General features: G+C 33.5%; 2 protein-coding genes across 5 annotated transcripts in view; one reads left to right on the plus strand and one right to left on the minus strand.

The window, feature by feature from the left end:
* LOC127834460 (uncharacterized) overlaps positions 1-15,395 on the plus strand; it is a 33,625-nt gene extending 18,230 nt beyond the window's left edge. For 2 of the 4 annotated variants that reach the window (XM_052360313.1, XM_052360314.1), the window contains exons 6-14: positions 282-480; positions 1,271-1,437; positions 3,888-3,979; positions 5,260-5,407; positions 6,174-6,194; positions 6,416-6,433; positions 11,211-11,308; positions 12,849-12,933; positions 13,523-15,395. In XM_052360313.1, the coding sequence (XP_052216273.1) occupies positions 282-480; positions 1,271-1,437; positions 3,888-3,979; positions 5,260-5,407; positions 6,174-6,194; positions 6,416-6,433; positions 11,211-11,308; positions 12,849-12,933; positions 13,523-13,659 (965 nt within the window). In that variant the 3' untranslated portion in view covers positions 13,660-15,395. The remainder of the gene's footprint in view (positions 1-281; positions 481-1,270; positions 1,438-3,887; positions 3,980-5,259; positions 5,408-6,173; positions 6,195-6,415; positions 6,434-11,210; positions 11,309-12,848; positions 12,934-13,522) is intronic. The other 2 variants (XM_052360315.1, XM_052360316.1) reach the window with 2 other exon arrangements.
* A 937-nt stretch (positions 15,396-16,332) lies between these two features.
* LOC127835725 (paired amphipathic helix protein Sin3a-like) lies at positions 16,333-20,174 on the minus strand. The gene is made up of 3 exons (XM_052362161.1): positions 19,776-20,174; positions 18,452-18,518; positions 16,333-18,120 (listed from the first exon to the last, which is right to left on the minus strand). The coding sequence occupies exons 1-3, from the start codon at positions 20,172-20,174 to the stop codon at positions 17,942-17,944; spliced, it is 645 nt and encodes a 214-aa protein (XP_052218121.1). The 3' UTR covers positions 16,333-17,941.
* Between the last annotated feature and the right edge of the window lie 2,234 nt (positions 20,175-22,408).

Below are 22,408 nucleotides of genomic sequence, written 5' to 3' on the forward strand. Positions count from 1 at the left end.
ATAGCAAGACACAGTGACGCCTGGATGGTGATTTATAGGAATTGAGCAATTTTACAGTTAAAAACAAAATGCAACAATTTTGATCCCAAATCCTTGTTTTTTATGTAAATGTAGATTGGATCATTATTGCAAATAATCTGCAAATAATGATACTTTTTGCCTTTGGGAATAAGACCCAATAAAGGCAATAAATTAGCCCCATAAAGCCCTCACTGAATTGCATTTGGATGCAATTTTTAGCAAGAACATTTAGTATTAGAGTTATGAATAATTTGTTTCAGCCCACATTTTTGGTGGCGCTTATGGCAGTGACCTTGAGAACAAACTCGAGGCGTTGTTTGACTCTCTGATGGACCAGAAACAACGCATCAGTGTGGCCAACTACAAGTGGATGAGTGCACGCGTCCTGTTACACCACGCTGTAAGCCAGCTGGCGCATTCAGTGCAGAAATGGAAAGAATTGTTGAGCATTCCACCACAGTAAGTAAATGTTCAAAGTTGAGCTTGGGATAAACACTTGTTTTTTGTTGAAAAAATGGGTGCATATTTAAATGAGATAGCAATTTTGAAGGTGTGCAAAAGAGATGGCATTTTTTATGGGTTGAAAAGAGATGGCTTTTTTGAGGCTGTTGCCTTTTTTGTGCCCAGCATCTAGAGATGCTGGGAGATAAGCAGCGATATGTCTGTACCTTGTTTGTTAGTTAATTTTTTTGTTTGTGTAAGTTTAAACCAAAACAACTCTTTTGATTTAACATCAAGTATGCTTCTTACAAATGGTTTATACTATAATGGTTTCATAAGCTCATTTTGACCTTGAAAATAACCTACTTTTGAACTTACAGTTATTTAGAAGGTCCAAGATTTGGTTTACCCAGAATGACATGTTTCATAGAAATCCACTATATGGATGGGACATATGCATTCATAGAACGCAGAATCTTGTTTAAAAGGGTTTGATCTATCAACAGGGTGTGGTAAGCTTTTTGAAGGAGGGCAGTGGGTGGTGGTGAGAGGGTTGACCTTTTAAGAGGTGAGGGGATGGGGTCTTTGACTAAGTTGCCTGAAAATCATTAATTTTTTAATGATCTCTTTGCAAAGTTGTGCATCCAGTCATTGGCCAATTTGATTTAGTAATGCGTCAGTCTTTAATTGCTTGTATTTTTTCTCTCCACTTCTTGGACAATTATGTATTTATATTTATAAGGGGTAATAAATCAAGTGAAAGTTTCAGAACTCTTATGTTTACTTTTGCTTTCTATCATATTTTTAGACAGGGACATATACGGTATAATATAACAACAGAGGTACGCAACAATTTAGTAGCTGCAATACAGAATATGCAATCTACACAGCGTTATCTAGAAACAATAGAATTTCCATATTGCAAGCCTCAGGAGGTGGAAACTTTAACCAAAGCTACAAATAATATTTACACAGGTATTTCACAGTTGCAGTTGTTGTACATGCACCTGAACTATGTTATCTCAATAGTTAGTAGTTTGATTGAAAACAAAAAAACTTATTTCACGAAGATAAAAAAATGATATTTTTCATTTTAAATTCTTTTAAATTTAAAACAATATTCATCAGGCTTATATTGAATTTGTATTGACTTCTATTTCCACTTTAGCTTTTTAAAAACAAAAACACAAAAAACTACAACAACAAAAACATATATTGAATCATTTTTATTTGCTGATATTAATCATCAGTTTTCATTGACTGAATACAAGATATTTTTTTTGATAATACCCATTTTTACTTGTTAATAACCAAAATCTTGTGGAAGACTTTTTATTGGTCGATATCCATATTGCTTATGATTTTATACAAACCATTTTATATGCTTCACACTCAAACTATTTGTAACTTTTGAGATAACAAAGTGATGGTGTACATTTATCCTGAAAAAGCAACATTGTTGGATAAGCAAATGTGGGATGCCTCCTTTTCGTGGGTAAATACATTTTTCATTTCCATTATATTTAGAAAACATTTGTAAATTATATGGTTTATAAATGCTTTAGACTGGACTGTCTTTCTAAAAAGTATTTTAAATGCTAAAACTGCAAATTCATTTGTAATTATTCAAAATACTGAAATTGTATATTCACGAATTGTTGACAACAATTGAAAATAAAAATAACAACAAGACTGAACACATGTAAGATAGATAGTATTTGTAGCATAGTAAATCACTTTGGACACCAACATTTTTTAAGCAAGGTTGCTTTTTCAGGTATTGTTGACTGTTTTTTATAGTATGATGTTCATATTTGATTGGTTGCTAAATTTAGAAATTGCCCTCTGAGATACACGATTGCCACTGAGGTGCGTAACTACAACATTGCTGCAATTGCAAACGTTCGCAGTTGTGCTCGCTACTTGGGCGAAAAGATTGATTTCCCGTATTGCAAAGAAAATGAGATGCAAACCCTGTGTTTGGCTACTGAGAATGTGTATATTGGTATAAAAAAGCACGGTAGCGAATGTGTGGGTGTGGGTGCTACTGTGGAATATGGGAAATTGGTGTAAAATTAGTTGTTTATTGTTTACAAAACATGCTCTTGCAGGGGTTTCACTGGCTGCCACATTTTTTTTAAACGTAAAAAATCGTTATATTAGTTAATCCCACCTTATTTCAATTAACACTCATTTAATTCACTGTATTTCATTGACTAAATGCATAAATGTCATTGTTATATAAAGTACAAGAAGTAATTCATATTACGCTTTCTTTTCAAATAATCAAATATGATGCCATCAAAATAAAATTGTGATCAGCTGCATACATGTTTTAGAAGTATAAGAATTATTTTTAAAGTTGCCACTTTTTTTTCCACTTTCGCATGTTTGTAACAAAAAGTGACAATAGCAATCAACAGTGACACCCCTGCACTTGGCAAAGCAAGATACAAATTATGAATGTCACCATGGAGATGGTGTATCTTGGTATAAAATAATGCTCAGAAGTGTATGTGTTTTGCGAAATTATGCACAGAAGTGTATGTGTTATTGCAAAATAATGCAAAGCAGTGTATGAGTTTTTGCAAAATAATGCAAAGCAGTGTATGTGTTATTGCAAAATAATGCACAGCAGTGTATGTGTTACTGCAAAATAATGCAAAGCAGTGTATGTTTTTGGCAAAATAATGCAAAGCATTGTATGTGTTATTGCAAAATAATGCAAAGCAGTGTAATGCACAGCAGTGTATGTGATATTGCAAAATAATGTAAAGCAGTGTATGTGATATTGCAAAGTAATGCAAAGCAGGGTTTAAATTATGCTGAAAAATGTGCGGCTCAATATAAATTTTGATGACAATGTTTAAATGGAATGATTGTCCTCAATTTTTGCCAAACATTGAAATATTCTTTTTCATTCAGTATGTACACAAAAATCCTCTTGTTTTAAGTAGGGAAATAATTAAATGCTGTCAAATATCTGCCTTATGCACATTAAATCCAAGAGAATGCAATACTTAAAAGCACTGTCATATTTGTGTCATAAAATGCACAATAGTTATTCGGAGTTGCATAGAGCATGATTGAATCGTGTCATCACAATATATTGCGCAAGGGTTGTTTGCTGTGTCTAAGCGTGCATAGTTACTGTGACCCCCTGGTTGCTAGGCAGATAACATATCCACTACACCACAACGACCTGAATTTGGTGATGAAAATAAGACCAGGATCCTTTGGATTGTTAAATTGTTTGTTTTGCTTTCTTATTTTATCAATTTTAATTGTCGCTAACTCAAAATTTAAACTCTATTTGCAGTATACATGTATTGTGTATTTTCTGGAAAATGTAGTTTTGTTTATCTATGAGCAAGTTCCTTTATTTTTGATTTTTAAAACCCCACTTTGACACTTCAATTCTACAGACATGCAGGACCCTCAGCGTCATCAGCATGCATTGCAGTGTTATGATGTCACATGGCGGCGTGCAGCAGCCCTCTTGCAGTGGTTTGATAACGTAAGTGATGGTTTGATAACATATTTGATGGTTTGATAACGTAAGTGGTGGTATGATAATGTAAGTGATGGTTTGATAATGTAAGTGATGGTTTAATAATGTAAGTGATGGTTTGATAATGTAAGTGATGGTTTGATAATGTAAGTGATGGTTTGATAATGTAAGTGATTGTTTGATATTGTTAGTGATAGTTTGATAATGTAAGTGATGGTTTGATAATGTAAGTGATGGTTTGATAATGTAAGTGATGGTTTGATAATGTAAGTGATGGTTTGATAATGTAAGTGATGGTTTGATAATGTAAGTGATCGTTTGATAATGTAAGTGATTGTTTGATATTGTTAGTGATAGTTTGATAATGTAAGTGATGGTTTGATATAGTTAGTGATAGTTTGATACTGTAAGTGATGGTTTGATACTGTAAGTGATGGTTTGATACTTTAAGTGATGGTTTGATACTTTAAGTGATGGTTTGATATAGTAATGGTAATGGTTTTAACACGTGAGTGATGGTTTGATAATGTAGAATGATGATTTGTTGGAGAATATAGAACTTTGATATCCTAATTGATTGTTAGATCACATAAATGATGGGTTTAAAACATTAATGATGGTTTGAGAATATGATGATGTAAATGATAGTTTGGTTATACAAGTGTATGTTTGATTAAAGATTTATAAGTTTTATAACAAAGTGTTAAAAGGGAAAGTTTTGGTTTGATAACATATTTTTATACCCCCACAAACGAAGTTTAGGGGGTATATAGGAGTGAACTTGTCTGTCGGTCGGTCTGTCGGTTGGTCTGTCGGTCGGTCCGTGTCCGCTCTCTAATTCAAGTAGTTTTAATCCGATCTTCCCCAAACTTGGTCAGAAGTTGTATCTAGATGATGTCTAGGCCAAGTTCGAACCTGGGCTTTGTTTATTTCTTGTAAGTAACACAATGTACATGTAAGTGCAATCACTAATGTCACTGTTTTAACTCTAGTATTGGTTTGAAGAGATAAGTATTGGTTTTAATGACATAAGTGTTGGTTTGATGTCATTAGTGTTGGTTTGATGAGAATAATGTTGGTTTGATAATATTAGTGTTGGGTTAAAATATTAGTATTAGTTAGATGACATTTGTATTAGTTTGATAGCATAAATGTTGGTTTGATTACGTAAGTGTTGGCTAGATAACATTAGTGTTGGTTTGATGATTAAGGTTTAAAAATAATGCTACATCATAAGCATTGGTTTGATAACTTGCCTGATGTATTCTATGGTCCCTTTATTTTAGGTTATCGCTAACACAATCCAGAGGGACATGGCAAAAATCACTGAGGAGGGTCGGAAAGTGGAGACGGACCTGCGGGCTGAGAGGATCAAACTGATCCGGGAGAAGATCAAGGAAACTGGAGGGGACGTCACTGGGCTCAATGATGCAGGTAAATTACAACATAAGCCACAAGAAAATACTTTTTATTCAAAGGAAAACTAATGACAAAATAATATTTCATGAAATGGTTTGGTTGTTATAAAAGACTGTGTGATAATTTTTCTGGTTGGAGAAGACACCTGGATCAACAGTGTGTGCTAAATACTTTATGAGGCACAATGGATGTTTTTGACCCCAAGTAAAGCAGCTACAAGATAACCTTAGCTGAATTTTCTCTGGATCCATTTAAGGAATTCTTGATAATTATGCTGGGTTTAGATACGCATTTAAATTAGTTGCAAGAAATGTTTGACCCTTTCCAATGGTTGTTAGTTTGGCCCAGCTCACTATTGTCATATTCAAATTAAACATTCACAATAAATATTGTAACAACTTATTATATATGTAACAACTTATTTGTCAGATAATCGCAATAATTGACTATATGTGTTGTTAAATTAATTTACAAATCGTACACAACAATTTTTCCTGCTGACACTTATGGCCTTGTCAGGCTTGTGTCAGTTTGAAATCAGGTGCATTTGAGCCTTGCTCTGGGAAAATGGGGTTTAATGCATGTGTGTGAAGTGTCACACAAGATTAGCCTTTGGCGTCTGCGGACTGCGCAGGCTTATCGGGGAAGACACTTTACCCATATGCATTAAGCCCCATTTTTCTACAGAGAAGCTCATTATTATTACCATTATGACAAAATTGACAATGGCCACATTAAATCTGTCACAGTATTTTATGTATTAAGTATTTTATGCTTTAAGGAACAACCGGTTTTGCTGGAGGTAGTTATGATAAATTGTTTTACCCAATTAGTTTTACTACAGTTACCATCCTTTATTGTTTATTAATTTTGTTCTAAGTTTTACTGTACTCACCATCTTTTATCTAGAAAGTTTCCCTCTCTTTCTTTTTAACTGTATAGCACAATTTATATCCACCCACGTTCTTTACTTTATTTTTTTATTATATGTATAATATTTATTCCATCAAACTTTTTCCACAGGTCTTAAGGGACTCGCAGGTAAAATATTGGCACTTTCCTTTCCCCTATATCCCTCTTATAATACAAGTACTTAATAAATCTACATAGTTATTACAATGTATTTGAATTTTTTGCTAAAATTTTGTTAACTTTTTCTCAGTCCTGTTCTTCAAAATATGAAATTGTGGTTATAATAACCATGGTTCAAGTTTTCAAACAAATTACTCTTTATTTACTGACATAGATTTGGCTGTTAAGGCCAAATGCATGCTGATTTTTGACAGTGATAATTTTACAGAGGTTTTTGAAATCCATGTGCATTAGAAGAATAACCATAGATACCATTTGAGTTGTAATAATCATAAAATCTAAGACATTCAATGAGGTAAATATGTCATGAAGAAGCATCCTTATGAAGATGTTAAATAACTGATGCAAGCGGTTATGAGGCCTGCTCTGGGGGAACTTAATGCATTTGCTTTGTCACTTTCCGCCTAGACTGGATTTTTGTTTGAAAGAAACTTGCTTTAAAAAAAAAGTTACATAAACGCTGAATGTGCGGTCACTGATTAGCCTGTTTGGATTGCACAGCATAATCTGGGACAACACTTTACCCATATGCTCAGTTTTCTGTGTAAACAGTGTACAGTGCATGCGCCATAAAACTTATTTCAGCATCTGCTATCTATAGAAATTGTTTGACAAAGTTTCAATGGGGGTAAACAGATACGTGCACATGACAACATTTAATTTCATAGAACCAGTTCCTTCTTTCTTTTCATTCTATTCTTGCGTTGTTTTTTTCCATATTGTAACGTAAGGAATTGTACACCATTTGAACAACATCGTCCTTGAAAGAAAGAAATTATTTGATAAGTGCATACAAGTAGTCTTTTTAGCTTGCATGATTTAAGTGACAAATACAGTTAGTGTAAAGCATTTTATTTTGGAGACGCTTACGTTTATTTCTGTAGTTTGCATAAGTTGATAGACAAAAACATTTAGTTTTGCATGCTGTATTTGGGAGGTGCATGCGTTTATGACTTTAGTTTGAATGAGACAGCAGATTAATGTTCTCTTTTTTTCTGTTATTTTCATCCACAGCAAAAGAAAAATATTATTGGTTGCATGTAATAGCTCTTTTTTACGTTAGTGGGAATCATATTTTAACAATTTTCAATTATAAAAGTCATGCTGTTGTCAAAACCTAATGAATTATTGAATAAATAAAACATTGGCAAAAAATCATTGCTTTTTATAAAGCATCAGTAATGATTGTTTAAAACTGCATAATCTGCATAACATAATGCATATAACTGTATCCTGCTCAAGCCGATTGTCAAAACCATGTTCACTCAATTATGATTTGCTTGTTATGGCTAGAAAAAATTAGTATTCATGAATAGTAAATGAGAAATCTTATTGTGTCTGTGATTTTTTATGCAGATGGATTTTGCCTTGTAATATTTATTGTGTCCTAATCGTTTGGTCATAATTACAGCTATCCAACCTCCTTCGAGGAGTTTTTAAAAGGGAAGTCTAATTTAATTGGTTATTAGATGGCTCATAAATATTTTTGAAAACTAAATTATTTTAGCCTATTATTCCATGGTCGATTTTGTAGTACCATGGAATATATGCGAGTTACAACAATGGCTCAGCCATTCCAATGTGAACTGATAATGATGCATTTTACTGATTACAATGTATAATACTTGTTTAGCTGGTTTCTACAACATAGGTCCGTAATACAGCACACTTTTGTTTGCATGTTTAATCTTAATGAAGCATTATATGCACATTAAATGCACGTTTTTAATTATTTTTTATTTTTACTATCTGCAACGTTTGGGTATTGGAAGATGTCAGTTTGTATGTTTTTAAGCTAGAAAATTTTATGGCACAAAGTCCCCACTTAACTTAGCTTATACGCAATTGACCAGTCGCCAAAGTATCGATCGCTCCGCCCACATTCTTCGATCAGCCAATCAGATATCGATTTTTCACACACCCCTCAGCAATGTTTATCTGGCCGCCATTTTGTCCCACAAACAAAGCGTATTGTACATTACCAAATGGAAGTAATTTTTAAGAGTTAACACAGATTTTATATCAACTGCATGATCATTACTGTTCGATCATTATTCAAAATTGTAGGTGCTATACATACTTTATAAAAGGTTATTATTTTATCTTTATTTCTTGAACATTTGAACGAGTAATGAGAAAACAAACACAATAAATAAAATAGTGTAACCACACCAGTTGTGTGTTCTATAAAACATGTTATACCGTTTGATGCACAATATTATTAAGCAATTTGGGCAACATATTATTGCCACACGTGCTTATTAATCTCAGCGTAATTATCGATGATTAATAAATGACAGTATGTTGCATGGATCTCAGACTGAATGAACATTAAGGCATTGTTAGGTACTGTACACAAGAAAAGAAATATTAAATTACTTAAATGATTTCCAATTATATATTTATTTTCTGCGGATCATACACAATGGAGATCATTATAAATTGTTAACTTAAATATTGTTTTAACTCAAGTTAAAACAACAAAAAGGTGATTTCAACGCGGCTTAGCTAGCTTTAAGCGACTTCAAGTGTAAAATGTAAGGCTTATAATACAACAACAACAACATTTCTAAAACAACATATATTGATACGGGGAGAAATGTGAAAATTGCAATTAACAAATAAGGGCCATCTTGCTATAAATAAACAAATGCATAATATGCTAAATGTATTCAATTCGAATGTTCATGAACAGCACCGTAATACCAAAATTTCATTTTTCGATAGTGAAATGTAGCAGGTTCCCATTAAACATAAATGAAATAAAATGCATATTAGATCTGTTAATGTAACCACGAAATTAGGCCTGTATTATATTATGGTTACAATAAAAATGTAATTTATATCTAAATTTAAAAAAACGGTGTCTTTTTAAAAATAACACAATGAAACAAAGATCTAAACATTTTTAATAAACAAAAAAACCATCATGATATGGATGTGTCATTTGCATTTAATAAAAATATTTTCAAAATTATATATGAATAGCAACCGGATTCACTGCCAGACGGTTTTAATACAAGTTGAAAATCAATATGAAATAAATGCTCATTTTTACCACAGTTTTTTTACCAGATTCCTATAATATGTATAAGAAACGTTCTAATAGTTAACTCATTTATTTTGATTATGCCATTTCTCTCCTCATCAATTATGATTGTATTAAAGTTGTACAAAGCAGTTTAGTTTAGTGTGCGGCTTTAATAAAAAGAGCATCATACATCGTTACAAGTATAGTATTTCACTCACGTAATGCGCTATAATTGCGACCTGCTTGTCGGAGTTTTCTAATCACTAGACCACGTGACTATGTGGGCGGAGCGAATAATAATTTGGCGACTGGTCAATTGTGATGCATACTTTAAATTTCAAGGTTAAGGTTGTCTAAAAATGCTTAGTGTTGTTTTTTTCAAATTCAAAGGTCACTTAGATGTAATAAGTTTAATTTCGTACATTTAAGTGAAGTGTTTATTTAAAACATTTCATTCAAATAGCCCTTCTCCTTTTGCTGCTTCCTTTTGCCTTCAGCCCATCTGAGTTATTCAACATTAAATGTATGAAAATCTCTTTGCAAATATTCATGGCAATTGAAAACACAACAATTAAAAATCTTAATTGAGCTGATGATGATGTTAGACTTTAAAATTAATTGGTCTTAGCAAATAATCAGATGCAAATATTCTTGGTAATTGAAAAGACAACGATTAAAAATCTTAATTGAGCATGTTAGACTTTAAAATTAATTGGTCTTAGCAAATAATCAGACAATGACACCAGGCTGGTAGGGCTTTCACCCTACCCCATTTTTATAACACCCTTTTGTGATCTAGATTTTCACTGTATATGTTGGGCCAGGTCTGCACACAGTTGAGTTTTGTTGTTGCTGTATTTGTTATTTAATATAATAAAGGTAGATCACCACTGTATGTAAGTCATAAGTTGAACAAACAATCTTACAAAAAATTGTGTCTTGTTCTGAGAAAACTGGGCATAATGCATGTGGCTTAAGTGTCGTCCCAGATTAGCCTGTGCAGTCTGCACAGGCTAATCAGGGACAACACTTTCCGCTTAAACAAGATTTTCGGTAAAAAGGGACTTCCTTCGAACGAAAAATACCATTAAAGCAGAGTGACGTCCTTGATTAGCCTGTGCGGAGTGCACAGGCTTATCTGGGACAATACTTTACCCACATGCATTTTGCCCAATTTTCACAGAACAAGACAAAATTGTATCTGAAGTTTTTGTTCAAGTGCGACTTAAGTTTAGATTTCTGTTAGTTCTTGGTTAACCAAATGTATTGTATTTTAAATGTTTAAAATAACTTTCATGTTGCTGGAATGGTCCTGATTTCACCCATTATATCGAACGTTCAAGGGATTCTACATGAAGATATGTATTTAAATCAGACGTAATTTAAACTGGAAATCTACATGTATAAAAAAGATAGTACATGTACAAAATTTTATTGAAGACAAGGCCATGTTAAAACACGACAATTATATATTTTTGAAATGTATTGCATGTCTTTCTTAATGATATTCAATTATTGCATTCATTATAGCTAAGAAACATTTATGTGAAAATAAATCTATCTTTTCCTTTAAATAAGCTGAGAAATATCAAACGATAAATCTGTATATATACGCTATACATAGATAATATCATAGCAATAACAAATCTTTAGAACCTAAGATAACATACATATGTATATATTTGTGCACTGTAGATCAAACCAAGCTGTCAGCAGAAGACATGGACATGAAGGGTATCGGAGTCACAAGACCCGCCCCTGTGGACGGAGGACCTCACGTTCCAGATGCCCAGGTAGCACCTGTACTAGTTATATCTCATTCTCTCGCATGCATTGTCAAACAAGTTTGATTCAATATCCTTAGCATGAAAACATGACCCACTCACAGAAGCTTGTGATTCGGGTTTTTATGCCCCCGGATCAAATGATCTCATGAAGCTGCACATTTTGAGTGGTGTAAGGTCACGGTCATCCTTCAAGGTCAAAAGTAAAAAAATACAATGCAAACGAAGTAATAAGCTTTAAAAGGGAGATAATTTCTTAACCTGCCAAATGATATATTGAAATTTTATTTCAAAGTGGCGCAATAGGGGGCATTGTGTTTCTGACAAACACATCTCTTGTTTTATCCTAAATATATAAACTTACCTGCTTTTCATGCTAACCTTGTTTTTTTATTTTTCTTCTCGTTTGTCTTTTGTCACATAAAACTTGACAAATACTGGTTACTTTCGAATCATCATGGCAGCATCCTCTCCAGCTTGTATAGAACATTTGTGAAGTTCTTTTGTTTGCAATCATCATGGGACTTAACATACTCATCAAAGCAAAATTTAGCTCTTAACTTGGCATAATTGCTCATTTGGGACATGAAATATGTCTCTATCTGTCGACATATCCAACTTGTCTAGTTGAGGTTTGTAGCTCCCGAATTGCTCCCACGTTTAAAGACACATTAAGTCATAACAATTTCAAACAAAGATCACTGGACAAGTTGTTTATTGGCAGGTCATGTGTTCATATTCGGTGTTTGAGATATGGGGAATATTATGTAAGTGTTCAATAAAGATGAAGTTTATGATGCAAGGCTTAGAAACAGACAAGAGTGAGGCCTGCAGTATAAGGAAATGAGTTGTGCTGAGCAGGATACCACTTCATTGTTATTCAATTAAATAAATTTTGTGCTTCATATTAGCTAAAGTTCATTGATTAAATAAATGGCCAGAAATCTCACTGTTATTTTTACTGTTTGGTTACTCTTGGTATGGCTTCATTGAAATACAATGTCATTTATTCCATAATAGTGATAAAATAAATGTGTGTTAAAAATATAATTGGGCTAAGGCTTAAGTTTATAGAATGGGTTGTTGTACAATCCAGTCTTTGATAATGAGATCTTGTAGTATCATGATGAAAAGAAAGGACTAGGTTCACGAAAGTGCCTATTTGGCCTTGTATTTTCGAAAAAATCAAATGCAATGAAATGCTTTATTTGACACTGTTTTTATGTTGTCTTACATTTGTTTATACAATATATACAGAAACTTTTTGTGTTCGTCGTCTTTTCACCAATATGAACATGATTGATTTTTGGCAGTAGGCCAAAAAAGTCTGTTTTTTTAGCAAAAATGCTACATGTTAAGGCTAAAAAAAATGTGTTCCGCCAAATGCGACATCAAGATATTTCGTTCATTTAACCTATAATGTTACTTCTTTAAGTGGGTTAAGTTTGAAGGTGTCGCAATTGGCGGAAAATATTTAAAACATTTGAACATTGTCACTGCTTATCGTGTTTTTAAATCCGCCGCTTCAGACGTATCCCTTTTTTTTCAGAATCAGGGACCCCCACCTGCCCCTGCACCAACCCCTCTCCCCTTGTCAGAGCTGGCTCCTATGCCCTCCGAGAATGACCTCTTTGGTAAGTTGGTTACCATAGCAACATAATTTGGTCATGAAAAGAATCTATTTGTTTTGATTGTTTATTCATGCTTAATATTGAAATATTGTGTTAGTGCAAGAACCTATATACTCAGAAAACACTCTCTTTGGTAAGTTGCTTGTCATGGCAATAGAATTTATCACGTACAAAATTTGGGACCTTAGTGACAAGTTCTTTGTTAAGCTGAAACTAGGCCCTTAAACACCCCCTTGGGAAAATGTAAAACCCTCTGAGAACTTTAATGAAGTAATATACTGTAATGGCCTAGTTTCATGAACATACTTAAGTGAATATTCTAACTAACTTTTAATGGTTTTCTTAATTTTTGAGATGAGGTTGATTATCATGGTGAATTTTGTGTTCACGGATGTTTTGGGTCTAAATTAACAATAAGTTTTAGTATAAATATTTGAGTCTTCCTATAGCTAAGATTGAAGAATTTTCATGTACCAAATGACATTCTTAGTCCTTAGCTGAGTGGAAACTCAAAACTCATAGTCCAAGTTGAGCTCAATATTTGAGAATATTTCTAGATCAATTTTAATAATAATTTCTCGGTACACTTTAGGTGACATCTCAGCCCTGAAAGAGCAGTATGCTAAGAACACGGAGGAATACCTGAAGGCCCAGCAGATGAACAAGGCACGCATGGAACAGGGGCTGCAGGCAAAGCTGGCAGAGAGACGCCACAAGAAACAGGCTTAAACTTTACTGCTCAGAAGCGAAATGGCTAAGGCAACCAGCATTAAACCAGAACAGCCTGCAAGATATCATCAGTGAACTGCTCAAACTGTGATCTCTCTAAGAAGCAGCCCTCATAATTTTTTTTCGTATAACAATTTCTAGAAGTATAAGCTTTTGGACGTTTCCTGAAGGACTGTGATATAAGTACACAAATATTCTCAGCTGTTTTATGTTAAGAATATGACAATACAATTATTTGATTCAGTCCATGTAATGTTCAGTAATTTGTATTACCTTTTTTTACCTGTTGTTTCTAGTATTTGCCTTTTTTGGTAGAACACATATCTATGAAATGTGTACACGTGTAGTTAAGTCTCTCTTTCAGTAAATCAATGTTCATACATAACGCTCATTATTTGTAGTTAAAATTTTGATAGTGTAATGTTTAAAATAATCCGTCCAATGCTTAGTTTGTCTCATATATATTGTCTGTGTTGATTTTTTTATTTGTTAACATTCAATCGTTTGTTTTTATACAAATCATACACATTTTATGCATATATGTTAATTCTATAATTATTATTATACACTGAATAATTTACATCCTTGTCAGATCATTGTCGTTTACATTTATTTTTGTTAAATATTTGCTGTCTTCATATTTAATTAAGAAAAAAACAACTAAATATACATATTTTAATAATTTATAATTATTTTTTAATTATTTTAATATTCAAGTCTTTGATAAAAGTGGTTTCAATTAATTCATGGCCTTCATTTTTTTATGCCCCCAAAAGAAGGCATATAGTAGGCTGTCTGTCTGTCACACTTTGCGTTTAGGTTTTGAAAAATGCTCATAACTTCTATGTCACTTCAGATAGCCATTTCATATTTGGCATGCATGTGTATATGGACAAGGCCTTTCCATACGCATACAAATTTTGACCCCTGTGACCTTGACCTTAGGGTCCGCGTTTAGGTTTCGAAAAAGCTCATAACTTCTATCAAGCGTTTATAGGGGGCATAAGTCATCCTATGGCGACAGCTCTTGTTATAGATTGCTAACAAATATAAGCATATCAACATTTGAAGTTATAAAATTTTGTGGGATTTACCATCTCTCCCATCAAAATGTGGAAAAGTTTTTCAAAGGAGAATATTAAATCATAAAAGTCATTGAAGTTAAAGATTGTACAAAAATTTTAGTGTTCAAAAATTCTATGTACAAGTGTTTTTTTGATCAAGAAAGCCAAAGCAATTATGTGGTTCTTTTTTAAGGTTAATGTTTTTTAATTTGTTAATTTTCTGTGTTAATGTGATATGTTCTATTATTGCTTTATTCATCCCTCAACGTGTTTCTCAGGCCTTTTGTAAATAATTAGAACTGTATACATGGATCTTAAACACTAAATCATTTCATCTTGGTTGTGGTTCTTTATAATGATATTCACTTAACTATCTCTTCTTTTCCTTGTAAGTGGAATATAATGTCTCAACGCAAACAAAACCCAATCTGTTCGGAAACAAAACCATTTATGTGATTGCAGTGGAATGTGAAGGAAACATTCAAAGTACTTACAACTATAGGGAAGTTTTCAGTAACTTGTTTCTTCTTTCACTAGCATTCATGTGTATGTATGATAAAGAAAAAAAATGACACTAGCAGTGATTTTTTGTTTCATTCAAAGGATCAAAGTGTGTAATTTCATAAATTGTATTGGTCTGTTTTTTTAACTAAATAAATGCCCTCATCAGAAGATTTCTATAGTGTGTTCTATTTGTGTTTAAAGACCCAGCCCTAGTCTCTGCCAAACATGGCTGGACCGTTTGCCATTGCCCTGTAAAATATTTGTATGTGCGACCTGTCCATCAAACTTTTCAATACCAAACGTCCAGTAAAAAATAGAAAATGACTTTGTTGGATAATCAAGGTTTTACGCCTTTGTAATTGTTCTACGTAGCGTTTGCATACACAACACTTTTGATTTTATTTGAATTTTCCAATGGCACCCAATAGGTCCATTTTTGTGCATTGTTATTTTGCCAGCCAGGAAGGTCCAAATCCGTTGCTTAACTATTATGTGATACAAATACCAATTTGTGTGCTAGGAATGGCCGTAGTAACTTATAATATTGATCATTTAGACTGTAAATCTCCAGGCATGATGTCATTTATCTAGGCCATTGTCAGTTTAGGCCGTTTTTGACGGAACTTCTATCTGGCATGCACACTCAGACTCCAAAGTATCTGCTACTTTTGTTTGTGGAGCACTGACATGTTCTTGAGATATTTACTTAGGCGGGAAACCTGGTTATTTTAACATCATCTTCTGTAGACAATAGATCCTGTAAAAAGGAGGTCCTGTTTGTGTTCCAATTTTACAGGAACTACCTCACCTGTTAATATTTGCCCAGTTTTGATTCGACTGTCACAGCCCACTGAAAATAATTTGATGTATTTTTTTAAGAGCATCCATTTACTGAAATCCTTGCTTTGTGACTTGAGTATCCTCCATTTCGTATATACATGGTATTAAAATGACATCTGTAAAATATAGTATATGATATAAGGCCGTGAGCATTTGGGATATTTTTCCAGATGACAGTTTATACACCGATGGTAGATAAACGTTCAAAGATAAATTCCATGTCCCCCAGCTAACAGAGATTTATTTATTTGCAAAAAATAAACAATTTTAGCACAAAACCAAATCCTTTATTTCTACAATCTCTACATGAAAAGTTACAAAACATTGAATGCTATGAATTGAATATGAATGATACTATGCAATATACATGTTTCGTGTGCATGTAATAACAAAAAAAACTTACAAGATGGCTAACAGACGCTACAGTTGGATTTGTAGCCGTTTTCTTACCAGTTAATGTACAATTTGAATATGCTTACAAGCTTTTCCTTGCTAAAAACTGTTGGTAAATCATTTACCTTCACTGCCCTATTATAAAATCCTGAAGTGGCAACATTTACCTTTAAAAGCCAGAAGCTGTTATCAGTATTCTATGGAAATGTAATTTAGGTACATTATAATGCTTGACAGAAGATGAGTGGTAAAGGAATAATAGTTAGTTATGAAGCGTAAATACTCGTATAAAGTAAATCTGGGATGATGAAAATGATGAGAAACAATGAAATTATTATACAAGTAAAGTACTGAATGTCAATACTACCAATAAATTCATGCTGGGTAATGGAAATGATAAATATATGACAATGATTATGCAGCAAATACATGGCATTGATAATGATATGATAATTGTGAGAACAGTTAGAATGTTCGGAAAAACATACACAAACCTAAACAACAGATGAAGTTCATCTTAGCCTTGTTTTTATGTAACTTCCACAAGGCATGTAAAAAAAATACTATACTTTAGAATGTACGAAAGAACTTGAAGAGTGCTTTCAAAAGTTACGCAACTGTCGATGGTCTCTTAAAACTACAGATAATAATTTTTCCTCCAAATAATCGGAATTATATATCACCTCATCTAAATGGTGCATATATACAAGACAGGAAATATGTGCTGACAGATTTTGCAAATATTGTACACCATAATTATGCACCTTTCAAAGGTGAAAAAAGCACTATAAATATTATTGAGTGTGTCAATCAAAACAAAAAAATCCTAAACACTATTCTTTGTGAATATTTTGAGAATCTGTTGATAAATACACTACTTTGTCAAATTACTTAGACAAAACAAACTGTACAGCATGTTTCATCCCTCCATTTTGTCCCATACTGTACAGCATGTTTCATCCCTCCATTTTGTCCCATACTGTACAGCATGTTTCATCCCTCCATTTTGTCCCATACTGTACAGCATGTTTCATCCCTCCATTTTGTCCCATACTGTACAGCATGTTTCATCCCTCCATTTTGTCCCATACTGTACAGCATGTTTCATCCCTCCATTTTGTCCCATACTGTACAGCATGTTTCATCCCTCCATTTTGTCCCATACTGTACAGCATGTTTCATCCCTCCATTTTGTCCCATTCTGAACCAAAATCAGACTCTCTGTCACCAGCTACTCTGTTAACTTTTCATATTTACCACAGTAGAGCTTAAACCATCTTGTAAACCATTTTGATTCTTCTCTTTAAGATACTGCAGATATTTAAAACTAATTATAAATTCAAAGTAGTGTGAATTGAAAAAAAAACACAATCTGAAAACTATTCATTACAGATATTTGTCATTCCTTGTTTCATCAGCAGAACAATTTCTTTCTTTTTTTAATATCCATATGTTCCTCAATGCAACAGTTTTTGTTCAATTCATTCCAATTCTGATTCTGGATCTTTCAGAAACTTCACTCGATACTTTGTGTACTTGTAATATGGCGACTTATCTGTCACGTCAATGTCCCCCTTGGTCGTGATGCAGGGTCGATTGTTGCCAGAATCTCCATTCAGCCATTTGGAACATTTTGTTTCCTGCTCCCGAGTCACATGAGCTGTTTAAGAAATGATGAAAGGAATGTATTTGTTTGATTTAGGCGAGGCGTAAAATTACTATATTTTGCAATGTACTCTTATGTAAGGTAGAATGAAGAGACAGAAACGGTTGTAATTTAGGAACTACATCTGGGAGGAAACAATACCTTACCCCCTAATTTGATTAACCCCCACCATCTCCAATTTCTAACCCCCTAATTTGATTAACCCCCACCATCTCCAATTTCTAATCAAATTAAGAAAGAAAGAATCATGACTGAATAAATATTTTGAAATAACAAGTAATTCCAATAGTTAAATCATTTTATACATACAGTCAATTACACCTACCTTTTTTCCACTTGTCCACCCATGCACTGAATTTGCCATGCAGCTTTAGAGACAGGTCCTTGTGGGACTGAAAAGCAATACAGATATTAGTCCACAAGTTATTCTTCTTAGTCCTGGTATTTCATAACATTTTGGAAACAAGAAATCAGAAAGGGGTCACATGAATAAGTCAATGGGCAGAAATTATACGGATTTTTTTGTATACAGGGCTCAACATTCACTTTTGAAGCCTCTTGTCCGGTAAGACAAGTAGACCAAAATTTCACTTGTCCTCACCAAAAAGCAACATGTCCTGACCATTTTTATCTTATTCTGCTCAGTTCTTTGCAAAATAATGAAATAATACAAAATTATAAAGACTTCAATCGTTCAAAATACATGTTAACATAATTGAAGGCAGTTTCAATACAAAAAGAACTGACTAGAATAACAGGAAAACTCGAGATTATTGATTTTTAAACATTATACAAAGTCATAATACCTGACAAAAACTTGTGTTTTGCCACCATAAAGCAGAAATTGTTTAAAAGAGATGTATATGTACAGTGCTGAACTGATATTTTAAACAACATTAATACAACTCACTGACCAAATGTTCCCTGAAAATGTCCCCATAGAGATGTCACTACGTTAGTTGTCTGTAAGATCGGTGTGTACCAGTGTGGTAAAATGCATATTTTTTACAAGGGAGAATAGTCTTGTTATTTTGTCAAAGAAAAATGTTAAGGGTTGCTTCCCTTGTGAACAATACGGTGTAGCATCACATGAAACTATCGGAATTTGTGATTTAAACATAAATTTAATATAATCGAAAATTTTTTTGGCAACTCCACAGAAATAACAGATTTAAAGGCATTTTTCTATATAATTAAATTATAACAATCACTTGTCCATTCAGCACAAACTCGTTATTTACTTGTCCGGACTAACAATATGGATGTCCCGGACAGTCGGACTACCGTTAATGTAGAGCCCTGGTATACTAGTGTTAATGAACTGTTTATTAGCATCCAAATCATCAGCTGTTTTAATGAAATTAATTATTTATTGATAATTAGTTGGAATTTAGGAACAATTGCTTGAAATAATGAAAGGCAAAGAAAAATAAAATGCTAAAAAGTATCTCTGACATGCACTGACAAAATAGTTCAAACTCATCTGTGATGTTTGTGCTCCAGGATTTTTTATTCTCTTTTTTATATGATAACTATACAAATGTTTTCACTCACTCAATTATACTTTTCTCTATTTCAAGGAAAAATTGCCAATTTCAAAGACACATTTCAAATCCCCAATTTGATGACGAAAGACGTTCCCAACTTACCTCCCTTGCCCGCTTCAAGGCCATGCGCTTGTACAGGTAGCTCTCACTATTGATCACATAGACGAGCTTGAAGGAATTAACGTTAAACTTGCATTCTGTGTTGTCAATAATATCAATCTCTCTTCCCGACCTCGGACCTTTCTTCCCTATAATTTCATCATCGTCATTATCATCTTCTTTGTCATCATCATCATTGTCATCTTCATTATCCGCGTTATCATCCCCATCTCTATCTTCATTATGCCTGTTTACCCTTATCTGTACTGCTTTCTTCCTTATCAATATCCATTTCTTCTTTCTCCCCTTCCTCCTTTTGGTTTCTCTTTCCTTTTCATTGGATTGCATTTTATCGCTTTTGTCTGATTTCCCACCCACTGATCGACTGCTTTTTTCCGACATTTTATCAGAGTCATCTCTTTTGGCCTTCTCCTCTTCTCCTTGTTGCTCTTGTTGTTCTTACGAACTTGCCGTACATTTCTGAAAGGACCAAGGGGCATTTTATTCATGCATTTAAAGTTGCACTTTTTTAATTTGGTAGTTATTAGTGCGATTCCAGTGATTTAAAGTGAAAAAAAAGTGAAAATAATTGAAAACTTTTAATAATTTTGCTGTTAAATGATGTCATATCTTTGATGCAATGAAATTATTAAAATATTAGCATAATTAATATGACATCAATCAGCCTTCAAAACCACATATAATCTGAAACGTGATTGATGCCTGTGCAGACTTAGTCAGCAATGTTCAAGGGCAGGCAAATAGGGCAGGTATATATTTTGCATTTATATATGCCTCAAGAATGTAGCAAATTTTTTTTAAAGTTTAATACATAACATGATAAATCAGGAAAATGCTGTAATTTTTTTTGTAAAGACAGAAACATAATTTTTTTTTAGCTACACAAACATAAAGTAAAACACAAAAAACAACAACAACAAACCCACGGAGTCCAATACACCTACCTCCTTAAGAACACAGGTTTCCTGTTGAGCATCTCCTTGAGTTTCTTCAGTGGCAGTGTCCTCGTTGTTCACGTATTTCTCAACATACTCGCTCCAGCGTTCCACCTCCACGGGGTCGTCAGGGGGGCTCATGGTCCGAGTCCAGCATCTCTATGCTCAGTCGGCACTCCATCTTGTGCTGGAACAGACCAACATTTGGTACTGGAAACAGACCAACATTTGTACTGAAAACAGACCAACATTGTACTGGAAATATAAGACCAACATTGGTAATGGAAATGGACCAACATTTGTACGGGAAATAGGAACCAGCATTTGTACTGGAAATAGGAGGAACATTTGTACTGGAAACAGACTAACATTTGTACAGGAAACAGACCAAAATTTGTACTGGAAACAGACCAACATTTGTACTTCAAATAAACCAACATTTGTACTGAAAACACAAACATTTGTACTGGAAACAGACCAACATTATACTGGAAACAGACCAACATTTGTACTGGAAACAGGCAACATTTGTACTGGAAATAGTAGACCAACATTAGTAATGAAAATGGACCAACATTTGTATGGGAAATAGGACCAGCATTTGTAATGGAAATAGGACGAACATTTGTACTGGAAACAGACCCAAAATTTGTACTGGAAACAGACCAACATTTGTACTTCAAATAAACCAACATTTGTATGGAAACAGACTAACATTAGTACTGGAAACAGACAGACATTGTACTGGAAATAGATCAAAATTTTTACTGGAAACAGACCAACATTTGTACTGGAAACAGACCAACATTTGTACTGAAAATAGTAGACCAATATTAGTAATGGAAATAGACAACATTTGTACAGGAAATACAAAAAGCATTTGTACTAGAAACAGATCAACTTTGTACTGGAAATAGAATAACATTTGTACTTGAAATCGACCAACATTGTATTGGAAACAGATCAACATTTGTACTGGAAATAGACCAACAATAAGTACTAAAAATTTGAAGGGGAGGGGGAATATTTACAAATTAAGCATAAAGTCAATCTGTCTTTTTCCGCCCTGTTGCTCAAAACTTCAATGCCAAGTAGCAGTCTGTAACTTCAGGCTCAAATAAAAGAGAAGTTATTATCAAACATTGTCAAATAATTCTAGCAAACAAATGGGTTTACAGTTAACACATATATTAGAGGGTTAGCAGTAAAGACACAAATAATTTGATCCAAAAATTAACGTCTGTTAGCTCTTAACTGGCTTAAATTTTGAGCACACAGGCCCTGTTCGCCTAAAAATATCCCTAGTAACACTGCATCTGTGTGGTACTGTACAATCATGTAAAAACAAACAAAATGATTATAATTGTAATAAGAAAATCTCACAATTTTCTTTTTCATCCTTTAATGTTGCTAGAAAATGAAGATAACTTCATAGGTGATCTGACTGTCCATCAAATCTTTGGTAAGTCAATTATCGGTTTTGTACTAGGAAAAGTAATTAAATTTGAGCCTTATTATTAAGTTTGTATAGGTTCAGATCTCATAAGGTACAGGGTGCTGCTGAAATAGGGGAAGTGTGAGAACAACAAGAGCTGTCAGAGGACAGCGCGCTCGACTATTCGAGTGCTTGACAGTATAACGTAAGCCATCATGGAGAGGGGGGTATAATGTGTGTGTGTG

Source organism: Dreissena polymorpha, chromosome 6, assembly GCF_020536995.1.
Source record: "Dreissena polymorpha isolate Duluth1 chromosome 6, UMN_Dpol_1.0, whole genome shotgun sequence".
In the NCBI taxonomy this organism is placed as follows: Eukaryota; Metazoa; Mollusca; class Bivalvia; order Myida; family Dreissenidae; genus Dreissena; species Dreissena polymorpha.

Excerpts from the sequence above, each read along its gene's own strand:
- LOC127835725 (XM_052362161.1), bottom strand. The coding sequence starts at position 20,174 with ATGTCGGAAAAAAGCAGTCGATCAGTGGGTGGGAAATCAGACAAAAGC. Across the intron at positions 18,519-19,775 it reads CCTTGAAGCGGGCAAGGGAG|TCCCACAAGGACCTGTCTCT; the intron begins GTAAGTTGGGAA and ends ATTGCTTTTCAG. Across the intron at positions 18,121-18,451 it reads GGTGGACAAGTGGAAAAAAG|CTCATGTGACTCGGGAGCAG; the intron begins GTAGGTGTAATT and ends TTTCTTAAACAG.